This window comes from Mobula hypostoma, chromosome 2 (genome assembly GCF_963921235.1).
Source record: "Mobula hypostoma chromosome 2, sMobHyp1.1, whole genome shotgun sequence".
NCBI lineage: Eukaryota > Metazoa > Chordata > Chondrichthyes > Myliobatiformes > Myliobatidae > Mobula > Mobula hypostoma.
The window spans coordinates 199,002,536-199,020,563 of record NC_086098.1 but is presented as its reverse complement, the minus strand read 5'-3'; the positions used below and the strand labels follow the sequence as shown (position 1 = coordinate 199,020,563).

The 18,028-nt window shown below is 41.0% G+C and overlaps 1 protein-coding gene across 1 annotated transcript in view; it reads right to left on the bottom strand.

The window, feature by feature from the left end:
- Positions 1–18,028, bottom strand: part of prpf6 (PRP6 pre-mRNA processing factor 6 homolog (S. cerevisiae)) — an 86,089-nt gene that overhangs the window by 56,225 nt on the left and 11,836 nt on the right. The window contains exons 4-6 of the mRNA XM_063041376.1: positions 11,448–11,526; positions 10,395–10,571; positions 274–429 (exon numbers count right to left, since the gene is read on the bottom strand). Of these exons, the coding sequence (XP_062897446.1) occupies positions 274–429; positions 10,395–10,571; positions 11,448–11,526 (412 nt within the window). The remainder of the gene's footprint in view (positions 1–273; positions 430–10,394; positions 10,572–11,447; positions 11,527–18,028) is intronic.

The following is an 18,028-nucleotide window of genomic DNA, read 5'->3' as shown; positions in this document are numbered from 1 at the left end:
TACACATTGCTTCAGGATGGACAATTCACAAGTAAAAGATAAAATCCTTGCCAGTTTATTGATAAATGGCCTACTGCTTCCAATGAGACTGCAATTTCCTAATTCTAGACTCTTAAGCATGGGAAACATTCCCTGATACCACTCAGTCGAGCCCTCTGAGAATTTTATACTTTTCAGTGAGGCATTTTCTCATTCTTCTAAACTTTATATAATAGAGGTACTTTCACTTTGTATAAATTTGGCCTTCATTTAACCTTATTGATCTTCACTTACTTGACTCAGTCTCATGTCCATCAGGGTGTTTCGGGCTTGACCAATTTTTCTCATGTCCAACTCTCCTGATCCAGGTGTCATGATTCCAGGTGTCATTCCACCTGGGTAAGGTGTATTCAAGCCACCAGGATAAGGCGATGTCAATCCAGAAAATTGCTGCAATGAAAACATTAAACATTTCCAACTTTGCTATGGATTAAGTGAATCATAATAAGAAAATCCTCAACACTCAAAATTAATTATTTGCTTATTCTATAAACTCAGTTACATAGATTAATTTAAATTGACACGGTGGTTAATTTTAAACTTTTGTAGTCAAAATGTGTCAGTAGATGCACGAATCAACAACTCTAAAATAAACAAGGGAAATGAAGTGCAAACATGAAAAAATCTGCAGATGCTGGAAATTCAAGCAACACATAAAAAGTGCTGGTGAACGCAGCAGGCCAGGCAGTACCTATAGGAAAAGGTACAGTCGACATTTCAGGGCGAGACCCTTCCGAAGGGTCTCGCCCCGAAACATCGACTGTACCTCTTCCTATAGATGTTACCTGGCCTGCTGCGTTCATCAGCATTTTTTGTGTTGCTTGAAGGGAAATAAAGTACTTGGTTCATTTTCTGATGGTGGGAGGTCATTCTATTTAGGGAAAAAAAACATTGAAATCACAGCATCTCATAAAATGCAATCAGCATTTATGATTACAGTGAAGTATCTATCTATCCAGCACAACCTTCAAACTATGGATGTCTTAGTGGAAGGAGTGCTGCTTTTTCAGCAAAAATTAGTGGTTATTTAAACAGCCCCAAAATAATTAATATAATATTTCACGTTACTAGCTTTAACTGTTAATTTATCACCAGGACTGTGTGGCTAAGTACAGCTCCAACACCATATACAAGTTGGCTGATCACACCACTGTTGTGGCCTGTATCAAAGGGGGTGATGTATCAGTAAACAGGAGGGAGAGTGAAAATTTGGCTGAGTGCTGTAATAACAACAAACTCTCAATGTCATTAAGACCAAGAAAATAATTGTAGACTTCAGGAGGGGAAAACCAGAGGTCCATGAGCCAGAGAGAACAAGAGGATCAGAGCTGGAGAGCGTCAGTAACTTTAAATTCCTGGGTGTCACTATCTCAGAGGACTTGCCCCAGACCCATCATATAAATATTATTGCGAAGAAAGCACAACAGCGCCTCTACTTCCTCAGGAGTCTGCAGAGGTTTGGTATATCATTGAAAACACTGGCAAACTTCTATAGATGTGTGGTGGAAAATGTGCTGACTGGCTACATTATGGCCTGGTACAGGAACACCAGTCTTTGAGTAGAAAATGCTACAAAAGGAGTGGATTTGGCTCAGTACATAAACAAGAGAAAAATCTACAGATGGTGTAAGTCCAAGCAACACAAACAACATGCTAGAGGAACTCAGCAGGCCAGGCAGTATCTATGGAAAAAGAGTACAGTCGATGTTTCGGGCCCAGACCATTCAACAGGACTGAAGAGAAAAAGGTGAGTAGAGTTAAAAGTTTGAGGGGAGGGTGGGAGAAATACAAGGTGATAGGTGAAACCAGGAGGGGGAGGGGTGAAGTAAAGAGCTGGGAAGTTGATTGGTGAAAGAGATACAGGGCTAAAGGGGGAAATTTAATAGGAGAGGACAGAAGGCCTTTGAAGAATGAAAAGGGGAGAGGCACCAGAGATGGACCAGGCAAGGAGATAGGGTCAGAGAGGAAAAAGGGGATGGGGAATGGTGAAGGCGGGGGGGGGGGCATTACCAGGAGTTCAAGGAATTATATTCATACTATCAAGTTGGAGGCTACCCGGATGGAATACAAGGTGCTGTTTCTCCAACCTGACTGTGGCCTCATCGCGGCAGTAGGGGCAGCTAGGGATAGACATATTGGTATGGGACTGGGAAGTGGAATTAAAATGGGTGGCCACGGGGAGATCCTGCTTTTTCTGATGGACAGAGCATAGGTGCTCGGCGAAGCAGACTCCCTATCTACATCAGGTCTCACCAATATACAGGAGGCCACATCAGGAACACCACATACAGTATATGACCCCAACAGACTCACAGGTGAAGTGCTGCCTCACTTGTACATCATGGAGAAAACCCTCCTAACATTGTGCACATCTACATGAAACGTTGTCACAGAAAAGGAGCATCAAAGATCCTCACCACCCAGGCCATGCTCTTTTCTCACTGCTGCCAGTAGGTAGAAGGCACAGGTGCCTCAGGACTCACACCAGCAGGTTCAAGAACAGTTACTACCCCTCAACCATCAGGTCCTTGAACAAAAGGGGATAACTGCACTTATTTAGAGCCTCTGTTAGATTGTTATTTATTGCTATATACTTATACCTGCATTTGCACAGATTGTTACAGTTTAAATTCCTGATGTTTACCGTTACTGTTCTATACATTTGCTAAGTATGCCTGCAGAAAGAATCACAGGGTTATATGTGGTGATATGTATCTACTCCGATGATAAATGTTCCTATGAACTTTGAACAGTGCTAAAAAAATAAAACTGATAAAATTTCCACAAGAGTTTGTACCTCAGTTAACAAACAAGATACTAATACAAACAGATACCAATTTCACCCTCTCTTTCACTTCTCTCACCTTCCTGATCTGCCCACTATCCAGTCACTCATCCTAACAGTTCCCCTCCTCACCTTTTTCCATATTTGATTCTGATCAGATTTGTTCTTCAGTCCTGTCACATCTGCCTATCACCTCTCGGCTTCTTGTATCATTCCCACTCTCCTCCCTCCCTCACCTGGATCCACCCATCACTCACCAGCTCTCGCTCCACTTTTTCTTTCCAGTCCTGGTGAAAAGTTTGACCCAAAACATAAACTGTTCATTTCCCTCCATAGATGCTGCCTGACCCAATGTGTGTTGCTTCAATACAAACACTAAACATTTACAAAACATTGATATACTTGATTAAATGCAGGATTAGTACAAATGAATACAATTGTGAAGCAGATGGTTGCTTTTTAACCACATTATACATTAACAAATAGTTTAAAATTGGAAAAGCTGCACTGCCACCTGGTGGTTGAGGGAAGAATGACAGCTTTTGAATTGCAATCCTATTCCCTACCATCTATCCAAATACTTATAAATCCAGTCCCTTAAAATTCAAGGTGCATACAAATTTCACATATTGACTGGAACTCCAATACTGTAAAAGGACTGGATGAAGTCTGAAGGCCTCCAACTTACCACACACACCTTTGCCAAAAAGTAACCTGTCCCAATCCACACTAACCAGATCCTTTCCAATACTATCAAGGTTTGCCTTTCTCCAATTCAGAATCTCATCCCAAGGAGCAGCCCTATCCTTTTCCGTAATTCTTTCAAAACTAATGGTGTCATGATCACTAGATCCAAAGTGTAACCTGACACAGACTTCTGTCATCTGCCCTGTCTCATTCCCTAACAGGAGATCCAGTATAACACTCTTCCTTATGTATTTCCCATCCAGCCCTTTAACAATATGGGCATCCTAGACAATGTGAAAGGTTAAAGTCACCCATTACCACAGACTGCTGCAAAAAACTTAAGGCTATGATGGTAGGTACTACCTCATCCTTATGTTTCTTGCAGCAGTCTGTGATCTCCTACAACTGTGCTCCTCTAAGTCCTGCTAACCATTGGGTGGTCTATAATGTAATCTGTAGTCGCATTGATACACAAGTGAAAGCAACACACTGAGTCAAGCAGGGTCTGGTTGAACTGTTTACTGTTTACATCAGTGCGCACTTAAGTGCCCGCTCCCAGCATCCCCTGCTCCTTGCGGGGCGGAAGTGACGTCAGCTTCCAGACTGAGGTCTGCCCCGAACTCAGAGCCCTCTCGGTTGCCACTGGCTGCGGACTTGCCCGCGACTGCTGGAGCCGGTTCCTTGCCGCGTGGGTGAGCCGCCACAAATCACATTAACATGGTCATCCCTTTCTTACTCCTCTGTTCCACCCATACAGCTTCAGTAGACAAGCTCTCCAGCCTGTTTTGTCCAAGCACTGCAGTGACATTTTCTCCGACTGGTAATGCCACCCCTCACACTCAGTGATGTCTAAAACAACAGAACCCTGGAACATTGAACTGCCAGTCCCGCCTCTTCTACAACCAAGTCTCACTCAGGGCTACAATGTCATAATTCCATGTGCTGATCCATGTCCTGAACTCATCAGCCTTTCCTACAGTACTCCTTACATTGAAATAGAGATGCAACTCAGAATATTATTCCCACCTGCTCAATCTTGTGATCTGTCTTTGTATGGAGGCTTTAACGACATGTTTTCCACACAATCTTTGGCACTCTCATTCCCATCCCCCTAGAGCTAGTTTAACCACCCCCCCCCATGCAGCACTAAGAAACCTTCCCACAAGGATACTAGCCTTCTCCAAAAAAGTACCAGTCTCTCCAACTCACTCTTGGAATTGTAGCTCCGCCAACTGGCAACAATTCCATAAATCTTTCAACTCCCTCCTATATCTCTACATGCATTCTAAATGGGGCAGCTAAAACAGAACACAATACTTCAGTTGATGCCTGAGCAGTGTTTTATAATGGTTCAAGCTTGACTTCCCTACTTTTATACTCTGTACATGTTGATAAAGCCCATAATTTACATGTTGAGTTATTGCTCAACCTATTCCATCACATTCAATGACAAGGTGCCTTCGCTTCTGCTTCCATCTCATAAAAAATATCTATTCTTCTAAGTTGTCTCTCATCCACTCTACCAAAATGCCTCCTCATATTTCCCCATGTTAAACATCATCTACCATATCTGCCCATTCCACCATCCTGTTTTGTACCTTACTGCAATCCATCTTCTTTCACAGTTTTCAACACTGCCAAGTATGTTACAGTCAAAAATTGAGAAGTTGTAGCTTGTACCCAAGTCTAGGTCAATTATTGGACAATGACCCTGATAATCTTCTAAAAATATGACATAAAACAAACATGTTGGGAAGTCAAAAATAATGCGCCCTGTAAACTTAATCTCCTTGAAGTTTAAATGTTGATTTTCCAGCAAATATTCCAATATGTAACACTTTTTCACCAGCTGTCTTGAGTAGTCATACTAACAAATGTATAACATCTAAATATGCAACACATACATATACAGTGCCTACAAAGAGTTTAAACGCAAACAACAGGAATTCTGCAGATGCTGGAAATTCAAGCAACACACATAAAAGTTGCTGGTGAATGCAGCAGGCCAGGCAGCATCTGTAGGAAGAGGTACAGTCGACGTTTCAGGCCGAGACCCTTCGTCAGGACTAACTGAAGGAAGAGTGAGTAAGGGATTTGAAAGTTGGAGAGGGAGGGGGAGATCCAAAATGATAGGAGAAGACAGGAAGGGGAGGGATAGAGCCAAGAGCTGGACAGGTGATAGGCAAAAGGGGATACGAGAGGATCATAGGACAGGAGGTCCGGGAAGAAAGACAAGGGGTGGGGGGGGACCCAGAGGATGGGCAAGAGGTATATTCAGAGGGACAGAGGGAGAAAAAGGAGAGTGAGAGAAAGAATGTGTGCATAAAAATAAGTAACAGATGGGGTACGAGGGGGAGGTGGGGCCTTAGCGGAAGTTAGAGAAGTCGATGTTCATGCCATCAGGTTGGAGGCTACCCAGACGGAATATAAGGTGTTGCTCCTCCAACCTGAGTGTGGCTTCATCTTTACAGTAGAGGAGGCCATGGATAGACATGTCAGAATGGGAATGGGACGTGGAATTAAAATGTGTGGCCACTGGGAGATCCTGCTTTCTCTGGCAGACAGAGCGTAGATGTTCAGCAAAGCGGTCTCCCAGTCTGCGTCAGGTCTGGCCAATATATAAAAGGCCACATCGGGAGCACCAGACACAGTATATCACCCCAGTCGACTCACAGGTGAAGTGTTGCCTCACCTGGAAGGACTGTTTGGGGCCCTGAATGGTGGTAAGGGAGGAAGTGTAAGGGCATGTGTAGCACTTGTTCCACTTACACGGATAAGTGCCAGGAGGGAGATCAGTGGGGAGGGATGGGGGGGACGAATGGACAAGGGAGTTGCGTAGGGAGCGATCCCTGCGGAATGCAGAGAGGGGGAGAGGGAAAGATGTGCTTAGTGGTGGGATCCCGTTGGAGGTGGCGGAAGTTACGGAGAATAATATGTTGGACCCGGAGGCTGGTGGGGTGGTAGGTGAGGACCAGGGGAACCCTATTCCTAGTGGGGTGGCGGAAGGATGGAGTGAGAGCAGATGTACGTGAAATGGGGGAGATGCGTTTAAGAGCAGAGTTGATAGTGGAAGAAGGGAAGCCCCTTTCTTTAAAAAAGGAAGACATCTCCCTCGTCATAGAATGAAAAGCCTCATCCTGAGAGCAGATGCGGCGGAGACAGAGGAATTGCGAGAAGGGGATGGTCTACAAAGAGTATTCATTGCCCCCTCCCCACCCACCCCCGGAGGTTTTCATGTTTTATTGTTTTTCAACATCAAATCATAATGGATTTTTTTGACACTGATCAACAGAAAAGACTCCTGTGTCAAAGTGAAAACAAATTTCTACAAATTGGTCAAATTTATTACAATTATTAAACACAAAATAATTAACACAAAATTATGCAGTCAAAATAATTGACTGCATAAGTACTCGCTTCCTTGAAGTCAGTATTCAGTAGATGCACCTTCGGCAGCAAATATAGTCTTGAGTATAGCCTTTAGGGGGCTTATATGGGAGGCAAAGCTTGAGGGTCGGCACAACATTGTGGGCCGAAGGGCCTGTACTGTGCTGTACTATTCTGTGTTCTATGAGTCCGTGTGGAGATGTCTGTATCAGCTTGGCACATCTGGATACTGCAAGTTTTTCCCAATTCTTCTTTACAAAACTGCTCAAGCTGTCAGATTGCATGGGAATAATAAGTGAACAGCCCTTTTCAAGTCCAGTCACAAATTCTCAATTGGATTGAAGTCTGGACTTTGACTTAGCCACTCTAGGACATTAACTTTGTTGTTCTAAGCCATTCCTATGTAGCTTTGGCTCTATGCTTGGGGTCACTGTCTTGCTGGAAAACAAATCTCCCAAGTCACAGTTCTCTTGCAGACTGCATCAAATTTTCTTCCAGGATTTCCCTGTATTTTGCTGAATTCAATTTACCATTAACCTTCACAAGCCTTCCAGGGCCTGCTACAGTGAAGCATCCTCACAGCATGATGCAGACACCACTACGCTTCACAGTAGGGATGATGTGTTTTTGATGTGCAGTGTTTGGCTTACACCAAACATAGCGATTAGTCTGTTGGTCAAAAAGCTCAATTTTGCTTTCATCAGACCATAGAACTTTCTTCCATCTAGCTTCAGTCTCCCACATACCTTCCAGCAAACTCTAGCGAAGACTTCAGTGGAGCTTTTTCCCCCAACAGTGGCTTTCTCTTTGCCAATCTCCTTTATAAAGCTGCGACCGGTGAAGAACCAAGGCAACAGTTGTTGTATGTACAGTCTCTCCCATCTCAGCCACTGAAGCTCGTCTCTCCCATCTCAGCCACTGAAGCTCGTCTCTCCCATCAGTCACTGAAGCCTGTACCTCCTCCAGAAATGCCATAAATCGCTTGGTGGCCTCCCTCACTACTCCCTTTCTTGCACATTCAGTTTCTGAGGACGGTCCGGAGTAGGCAGATTTACTGCTGTGCCATATTCTTTCTATTTCTTGATCGTGTGGATAGTTCCCAGGCTGAAATGGCTGCCACAAGAGGACACAGGTTTAAGGTGCTGGGGAGTAGGTACAGAGGAGATGCCAGGGGTAATTTATTTTATGTTTGTTTGTTTGTTAGTTAGCTAGCTAGTCATTTATTTATTTACGCATGCAAAGAGTGGTGAGTGTGTGGAATGGGCTGCCGGCAACAGTGGTGGAGGCAGATATGATAGGGTCTTTTAAGAGACTTTTGGATAGGTACATGGAGCTTAGAAAAATAAGAGGGCTATGGGCAAGCCTAGTAATTTCTAAGGTAGGGACATGTTTGGCACAACTTTGTGGGCCGAAGGGCCTGTATCGTGCTGTAGATTTTCTCTGTTTCTATGATTGTCTTAACCATACTCCAACGGATAATCAGTGATTCGGAAATTTTCTTGCATCTATCACCTGATTTGTGCGTTTTAATAAACTTCTCATGGAGTTGCTTGGAGTGTTCTCTTGTCTTCATGGTGTAGTTTTTGCCAGGTTGCTGACTCACCAGCAGTTAGATCTTCCAAATACAGGTGTGTTTTTACTACAATCAATTGAAACACCTTGACCGCACAAAGGTCTCCATAAACAGACTTCCATTTAACTCACTAAGTGACTTCTAAAACTAACTGGCTGCACTAGTGATGATTTGGTGTGTCATATTAAAGGGGGTGAATACTTATGCAATTATTTTGTGTTTTATATTTGTAAGTAATTTTGATCACTTTGTAGAGACTTGTTTACACTTTAACACAGAGGAGTCTTTTTCTGTTGATCAGTGTCAAAAAAAGCCAAATTAAATCCACTGTGATTCAATGTTGTAAAATATGAAATTTCCACGGGTCGCGAATACTTTTTATAGGCACTGTATAATTGGACTTATTTTTCTGTAGACATGTTTTCTAGTAACGGAAGTGTTTTTATTTATTCTGGACATATTCTTTCCCAGTTAACAATATTCAGGTCATCAGGGCTAAAAAGAAGTATTCCCAGCAGAAAAATCATCAAATAAGTCTATACGTTTTCAGAGGTAATTTTACTTTGTTCATAAAAACCAAAACATTATGGAACACAGAGGCACAGGTAGGAAAATAAAAGCAGCATAGTCCCTGATTCTGCTTTATTACTTACTAGGATCATGGAGAAAATAAACACCATCCCTGGTACTATACGAAAATATAAGACTTTGACTCATTTGTTATCCAAAACCTTGATCAGCATTAATCATGCATGCACCCAACAAATTACCACAATCGCAAACAAGAAAAAAATCTGCAGATGCTGGAAATCCAAGCAACGCACACAAAATGCTGGAGGAACACATCAGGCCAGGTAGCATTTATGGAAAAGAGTAAACAGTCACGTTTCGGGCTGAGACTCTTCGACGGGACCTTCACTACTCCACATCTTCTTTTCCCTCTCTCACCTTATCTCCTTGCCCACCCATCGCCTCCCTCTGGTACTTCTCCCTCCTTTTCTTCCTTCCATGGCCTTCTGTCCTCTTCTATCAGACCCCCTCTTCTCCAATCCTGTATCTCCTTCACCGATCAACTTCCCAGCTCTTTACTTCATCCCTTCTCCACCCGGTTTCACATATCTTCTTGCGTTTCACTCTCCCCTTCCATCCTGCCGCACCTTTTAAATCTACTCCTCAGCTTTTCTCTTCTGATCCTGCCAAAGGGTCTCAGCCTGAAACATCAACTGTACTCTTTTCCATGGATGCTGCCTGGCCAGCTGAGCTCCCCCAGCATTTTGTGTGTGTTGAAATGACAATCCCCTTGATTAGAGGAGTTCAAAAATTTACAATTCACCTAGTAATCATTCCTCTTTAGTCCAAAGAGAATCATCATTTAAAGAACTATGGCCTTGAATGCTAAATGCTTTCAACATCTACTTTTCAATCATTCGCTGAATCTTATGGCTCTGGAGAATATCAGATAACATTACTCAATTTAATGCAACAAAGCACCTTCCAAGGATCAATCAAATGCACATCCTTTAGTTGGTATTTGGTCCATTACTGTCACGTATACCAAGACAGAGTGAAAGTTTTTGTTTGCATGCCATCCAGACAGATCATTTCAGACACAAGTACATTAGGAAAAAGCAGAATACAAGATATAGTGTTAAAGTTGCAGTGCAGGCAGACAAATTCCAAGGGCCTCAAATTAATGACTGAGAGATCAAGAGTTCATCACTGTCATATAAGAGTATCACAACAACCGGTATGAAGGTATGGAAACTTAAATTGCGCCAAGAACGTTATTTGTGCTCCAACCAAGTATATCAAGATCTTATTACATGCAAAATGATAAATATAATTCAACACAATAAAACAATGAGATCATCCTTTTTCTAATGCAACCGAAGATTTGCGTGCGAGGTATAAAGTAACACTGACCGTTTGTCTGGGATCCACAGATGTGTGCTGTTCTCCAGTTTGCAGATGTTTGGCAAAGAAACTATCTGGTACAGGTGTCAATTTCTCATAGCGAGGGTTCCTCTGACGTTTGTTACGAGCATCACCAACTTCAGGAATACTCAGCCATTCTTCTTCTGTAACTTCTGAAAGTTTCCTCTGAAGAGATTTTAAACATCAGAATGTTCCCACATACCAATTTGTTAATTTGAACCAAACGAAAATTCTCTGCACAGTCATCAACATACTTGTACCAACAGAGTTAAGATGTGGATGTCCATCCTGCTGACTTGTAACAATGGGCATAGCAAAAACTCAGAGGAAGCCTTTCCCAAATTACCTCTGATAGCTGGCAAAGCCTCATTGCTACCTTTACCAGCTGGAATACCAGAGGAATTTTTAATAGCTTAAATATCTGACATTCAGAAGCATTTTAAAAGCAACTTAATGCTAAAATATTAAAACACACAATTATTTAAAAACCGATCACCGACTTTGTTCCCTAATTGATACCCATATGATCCTTATTGAAACTAAATGGGTCTTGGATCCTGCTAGATCTACCCTGGGAGAGGATTAGAGGCGATAACCTAGCATAACACCGGACATTCTCAATGAAATTGGGCTCCATTGCCAGACTCTGCAGGGATTCAAAATCTATCAGTAAACCCAAGCCTCTTCATTTGACAGCACATTCAAAGTCATGGGATTACTGCCAATTAAATACTGAATGCCAGTGGTCCCGATTCAGTTCAAGCTGATTCACATTTAAATTAAAATGTAATAGAAGGCAGAATTTTACACACATTGTGATAACAAGGTAGAAAAAAAGACCACACTACTATTAATCTACATGGATCACAGCTGAAGGCACAATTCCTCATTGTGGAAACCAAGAATAAACTATTTGCCCAAATAACCAAGGGAAAAGCCCATCTAATGCAGGAATTACCCAATCTCTTCGAATTTGAGGGAAGAGGTAAAATGGAGAAAGTAACATTAGAGATATAGCTTTACACTAAAAGACAAAATTACCTTCAGGTCAGAGAACTGTTGCTGGATTTTTGGACGTTCCATACGATACTTCTCAATTTCTTCCTTCTCACGCTGCTCCCTTGGAGGGGAGAATAATATTAATTTTAAACATAAAAAAACAAAATATACATACCCCCCATCATAACATTAGATTTTAAAACAAATTTATAGTAACTACTTCCCTAACACTGGACAACACATTTCTTTTTAAAATTTATTTATGATAGCCCACCTGAAGTTGAACACAAATATAATTTCAGACTATTTGTATCATCTACGAATTTAGAGAAACAAGAAATTAACTTTTATTGAATATAATCCATTTAATTACATAATGGTACTGGCACTTTGCCAGGACATTCAACTAAGTTAAAAATATGCTTTGTTGATGATTTTCATTTGCACTCAGTGTCTGAGGCTTCTCACTTAAGTGTCCCAACAATAATCAGCCACATTGATGGATTCCAGTTGCCATGATACTGTTTCTCCATGACCGCAATGTCCTGGTGAAACCTTTCGCTGTGCTCGTCACTTACAGTGCCAAGATTTTCAAGAAAGAAGTCTAAATGAGGATACAGAAAATGAATCTTTAGTGACAGGTTGCACTTCATGTTTTTTTATGCTTGAATCATGTTGTCAACCAGCTGCATGTAGTTTGGTACTCGGTAGTTGCTAAGAAAATTTTCAACAACATCCTTGAATGCCTTCCATGTGATTTTCTCCAATCCCACAGAAGCTCTTCAAATTGCTTGTCATTGATGACCTGCTTGATTTGTGGATCAATAAAAACGCCTTTCTTAATCTTGGCTTCAATATTCTGACTTGATTTGTGAATTGAAATAACAAAATATGGGCCATTTCATAAAAATGGTGCGTGATAGGGAAATTTCATGATGATTTTCATCATTAGGCAGTCCAAAATCCCTAATATAGACACAAAAATACTCAGGAAGCAAAATCTTTGTGTCCAGTGTAATTAGGGAATTAGTTCAAAACTTAGTATCCAATTAAAAAAAAACTTACCTGAAATTCACACTGCACCCATTGTACAAGAAACCTCTCATAATTGCCAAGACACATCCAGTGTTAACAATAAGGACTGCAATATTATAACTATGATGTAGAAATATAGACATTCATTGCCATTGCATTGCAACCTTAGTTGCCATTTTGGAACACATGAGCAAAACTAAATCTGATCATTCACTGACCAATTCCTATGCCGGTCCATATTAACATGGTCGATGTTAACGTTTTGGATGAAAATGTCTATTCTATTAGCAAAGACAGCAATGCCATAAATTCAAACAAATTAACTTCACAAGCATGGAACAAAGAGTGATTTGACTGATATCTAGGATATCCACTATCCTATTAAGAACAAATTTTACTAAGTCACTTGTTTCAGACAGTTAGAAGAATGAAAGATGATCTCTTTGAAACTGAAAATCTGAGGGGGCTTGACAAGGTGGATGACAAGAGGGTCCTTCCTCCCACAGAGCAAGTCGAGAGCCAGGAGGCATTATCCAAGGATAAGGAGTCAGCAACTTCAGTGAACAACTTCTGCCCCACAGCTGCAAGGGGGTTTTGGAATTCTGTACTGTAGGTTTAGCCGAATACTCATTGAAAATATTCATGAATGAGGACACAGCCAAACTTTTACTTAACAGAAAGCAAAGCTTGATAAATATACAGCAAATCTCTATTAGAGCTGATTCATGCCTGCCTGTAGTTGGTGATTCCAGAGCAAACCTCTGCTGCTTAGCAACTCATTCTGACATCAGTTCTGGACTTGCATTGACTGACAAGAAGTTCAGAATTTGCTGAATTACAGGTGGCACTACAAATGCAAGCACAATCTCCTGTTGGACTCCATGTGGAAATCAGGCACACAGCCAGGTTTTACTGATATTTGCCAATATTATGCCTGGGAAATCATACTTCGATCCATTTCCAATCCAGATCTATTACTGTAGTACAAAAACTCACTTGAATAGGAATTTTTGGCCCATGGAACAGGGATGATTTTTACTTGTACTTACATCACTTTATTTATATCAGTTTCAAGTTTTTAAATATCTGAATGCACACTAATAATGTCCCCACCTCCGGATTTCCCTTCTGTTCTGGAGGCTGGATGCTTCAGTAGTGTGACCAAGTACTTTTCATTACTAAACAAACCACAAGTATTCAACACCTCTGGGATCAATCACTCCAGCAAAATTCCACCTGTGTGGCTGGAAAGCAGATTATTCTAGGCACAAAGAAAATGAAGACTAAAGGAGTCTGTACAGGACCAGCATAACTGATCTTTGTGTTGATACCTGCCCAGATCAATGAAAAAGTGAAATACATACAACTTTATTTCCACAACTTCAAAAAACAAGTTCAAAAACTCAGTTAATATCTAACTACTCAAATTAAGATGATATGTTTTGAAAGGTTATTATCCCAGCTTCAAAGTGAATAGTAAGAGTCCCTCTTTCCAGTTTAAGATGGTGCAACTGAAGGCGTGCGACAGTTTACTGATAATTGGAAAGGCTAGAAATCTGACTAAAAACATTACCAATAACATCTTTCCTGAAGAAAATTGTGGTAAACTTACACCGCAAACAATGAAGTAGTAAGCGGAGGCAAAGCTGATTTGAAGCTTTGTCTGTGCAGATGCACTGCAAAGCCAAAGCGCAATGTGTTCAAGACAAGGTCGCAGAAGGAGATGGATTTGGAGAGTAATTGATGCGGGAGAGCTTAGATGCCTGTCCACCTAAGCCGGGTGAGAGGCTGGATCGCTCCAAGCACCAAGCCGATTTGTTGAGATTGAGAATGGCTTCGGGCTGGGAAGCTCAAGCGTATCGCTACACCGCCGTCCAGGTCCTAGAGCGAGGTAATCCCAATGCTTGGACAATTTAAACACTAGTCCAGATAGACTGGAAAGCCCAAGGGTCAAGACCAGAGGTGAGGGTTGGGCTGATAACGCTCATTCTCCTGCAACATTCATTTATCACTCAGTGGTGAACTGCTCCGGCTGCTGTGCTATTGAAACTGAGGCTTGGGCTTACACCGGCTGTTCCAAGGTGCAGATCGGAGGAGCGGAATACTGTTGCTTGCTTCTACTCTTTGTATGATTGTTTTTCTTTCCTCTCTCTGCACAGTGGTTTTGGCCTTTCTTTTTAAAATTGGGTTTTCTGGTTTTTGCTTTGTGGTTGTCTGTAAGCAGACAAATCTCAAGGTGTTTAATTTATACATTCTTCGATAATAAATATATTTTGAATCCTCTGGAACATTATAAATGAGTTATAAATCCAAAATAATATTCAAAGAAGCTGTGTGTATTCAAATGTCTTAAATTACTCTACAGCTTTTAGTTAAATTAGATTTAGAAGCATTGTACAGATACAAAATGATTTAACTCATGCATTAAAATAAATACCAAGTACTAGGATTATCTGTACTGCTGCTCTGAAGCACTGTTTCAACGTTTTACTAAACTGAGTTGTTCTATTATGAACATTATTCAGACATTCCCATGAGGAACTTGCATTAATAGGGACATCCTGTTAATTACCCCTACACTATAATTAGTATTGTAATCTTTGCTTGCTTGGGAGCCTTTTGCTTCTTTTCAAAGGAAGCACTGATGTTACCTGAAGTCTGATAAATGAACAAAAATTAAGAACCTCTTCTCATTTTTTTGAAGAATACAAACATGCAGATTATATGAGATATACTTAATATATCTTATAGCAATCCCACAGTTAATAACCTTAAAGCCCAACTCTACAGAATTGCATTCCTTGATGCAATGCTCAGCCTTGCTCTGAACAGTTGAAAATGAGTTACTTCTCGAAGACTGAATTTCATATCAAATTTAAATTCCTTTCTTAAAAATTGTAGTTGTATTACTGTTGTGTGACAAACATATGCATAGTGTACTTTTTCTGCTCAAAAATAAAGTTGCATACAAATCTGTTGTTTACTGCAAATATTATGTTTCAACAGTAAATTAAAAATATATTACAGTAAGATCCACTGATAAAATGGCATGTTAAAGATGCAGGCAATTACTATAGTATATAAACAGATTAGTTACTTGTTGCAAGAAACCCCACAAATTACAAATTGTGACAATTTACTGGAGGATTTGCACCTTTTTGACACTGCTTCACGAGAATGACACTTCATCTCAACCTCAATTTTAGAAACTCACTGCACTTGACATTAATTGCATTTTTAACTCCATTCATTATGAAAAGGCAACGAGTGCTGGCTCTTTATGCTAACTCTTTCAACCAATAAAAGAATTTGTCGCAGTAAATGTTCTACTAGTTAGAAGGGTAGTATTGTGGCATACCAGTTGCTGTCTCACATACATTTGACCCTCATCTCTGGTACTGTGTAGAGTATGCATGCTCTCCATGACCAGGCTATGAGCTGTACAGAAATAGACTTCACCAAGGGTCACTGCTGGGATTGTTATTCAGAAAACTTTAAAAAAAAGATTTCCAATTTACAGACCTCCTTTTCTCAAGGAGTGTTGGCAAATACCAAGGAGAACTGCAAGAGTTTACTAAACATGATTATTAAACTCACAGAACAGACACATTTTGCCAATTAATTTAAAGGTTTATGAATTACATGTTATAAAATTATCAATACTATTGGGGAAAATAAGAATAAATAAAAGTGGAAACAAAGGAACAAGAAAAGCATCCAAGCATTGGGCTGTATTTCTAGAAGTGCACACTTCAAACTCAGATATTCCTAACAGTTGAAACTCTTGATTGTAACACAACTAGAGCACAGTTCGAATCTTCACATTATAAAAGCACCGGAAAGAATGTAAAGACCACACAAAGATGACAATAGAACAGAGGTCCTACCTATCTAGAGGAGATAATTAGGCTCTTGAAGAGGATGAGGAGTGCAAATAAAGATCTTTAAAATGATGAAAAATTCAGTAGCAAAGACACAGGGAACATACCTAATTACGAAGGCACTAGAAGCTATCAGCAAATTTAAGAAATTGCTATTTTAACATGGAGATGAGTTGGAATTGCCATACCGAGTGTTAAGAATCTTAGAAATTTTCCACCCAAGAGGTTTGAAGGCAGATGTATTAAAATTGTTCAAGGCAGAGATCAACAGGCATTTGGACCACAAGGGAGTCAAGGAATATGGGGAGATAGTGGCATTGAATTAATCGTAATCTTACTGAATGATGAAGCAATGTAAATAAGACCATCTAGCCTACTATGCTCATCATTATTAAATAATTAGAAGAAATATTTACAATGGCTGGTGAGAAAGCTAAGTTAGTTGCAAACGGAAGTAATCAAGTCAGAGTAACAAACACATACAAAATGCTGGAGAAAAGCAGATCAGGTAGCATCCACGGAAAAGAGTAAATTGTCAACGTTTCAAGCCGAAACCCTTCATCAGGACTGAGGAGGAAGGGGGCAGATGCTTGAATAAAAAGGTGGTGGGAGGGGAAGAAGCTAGCTGGAAGGTGATAGGTGAAGACAGGTGGGAGGGAAAGGTCAAGGGCTGGAGAAGATGGAATCTGATAGGAGAGGAGAGTGGGCAAGTGGGGAAAGGGAAGGAGTATGGGACCTAGGAGGAAGTAATAGGCAGGTGAGAAATGGCAAAAGGTCAGAGTGGCTATGGCAGAGTGTACAGTGCCTTCTGGTTAACTGGTCTGCCAGTTAATCAGGGCAGCCACTTATTTGGGATAACTCTTAAAGAACAACAACTAATCAAGAACATAGTCAGGATTCCCTTTGTTTATTTGGGACACTATGCCCTTAACTGGGACAGGACACTGTTGCCGAACAGCTTCTAATTAGTGTCACTCAAGTGAACTTGTGTAACTGTTGAGACATGACACAATACTTAAAGTGAATAGTTTTAAAATAGCGTCAGTTGCACGTGTTTGTGTTCAAAAACCAGTGACTGTTGACACCGATAGTTGCCAAGAAATAAACGGCACGACAATTCAGAACTGTTTTACTCACTGTGGTTTTGAGTGTTCAGGCTTAGAGATGCCAGAAACATGATGGTTCTCTGTGGTATCTGACAATGACAGTGACACCTGTGCAGTAGTTTTTAAAGTGGAAAAGCCGTTGCACTGGGACAGTTCCACTCTCAAACTCCAAGGTCCGGGTCCACTTGTATGAGTAGTCATCACAAGCTAGGTTCTTCCTTTGTTGCAGTAGATAACCATGAATCTTCTGTGCCTTTATCAAGCCCTTTGCTTTCCATGAAAAGTTGCAGAACCGCCTTCGTAACCATTGGATTTCACTGCTGATCTTATTTGCCCAGTCTGCTGGAGCTGACTTCACACACTAGGAGAGGCATGTCCCTATCTCACCAGCGTATGAGGCCCACTGGCTACCCTCACCTGGTTTGGCTCGCCTGTCAAAGTGGTGTGCCAGGGTATGGTCAATATTGCATGCAAACTATTTGGAGCCACAGGTGAGAGCTGATTGTCTGGTGGTGACCAAAGGTGAGTGAACTTCCCCAGAATGGACATTACAAGCCCCTTCACAGAGCAGCTACCCGCCTCTGGACACCCCATATACAGC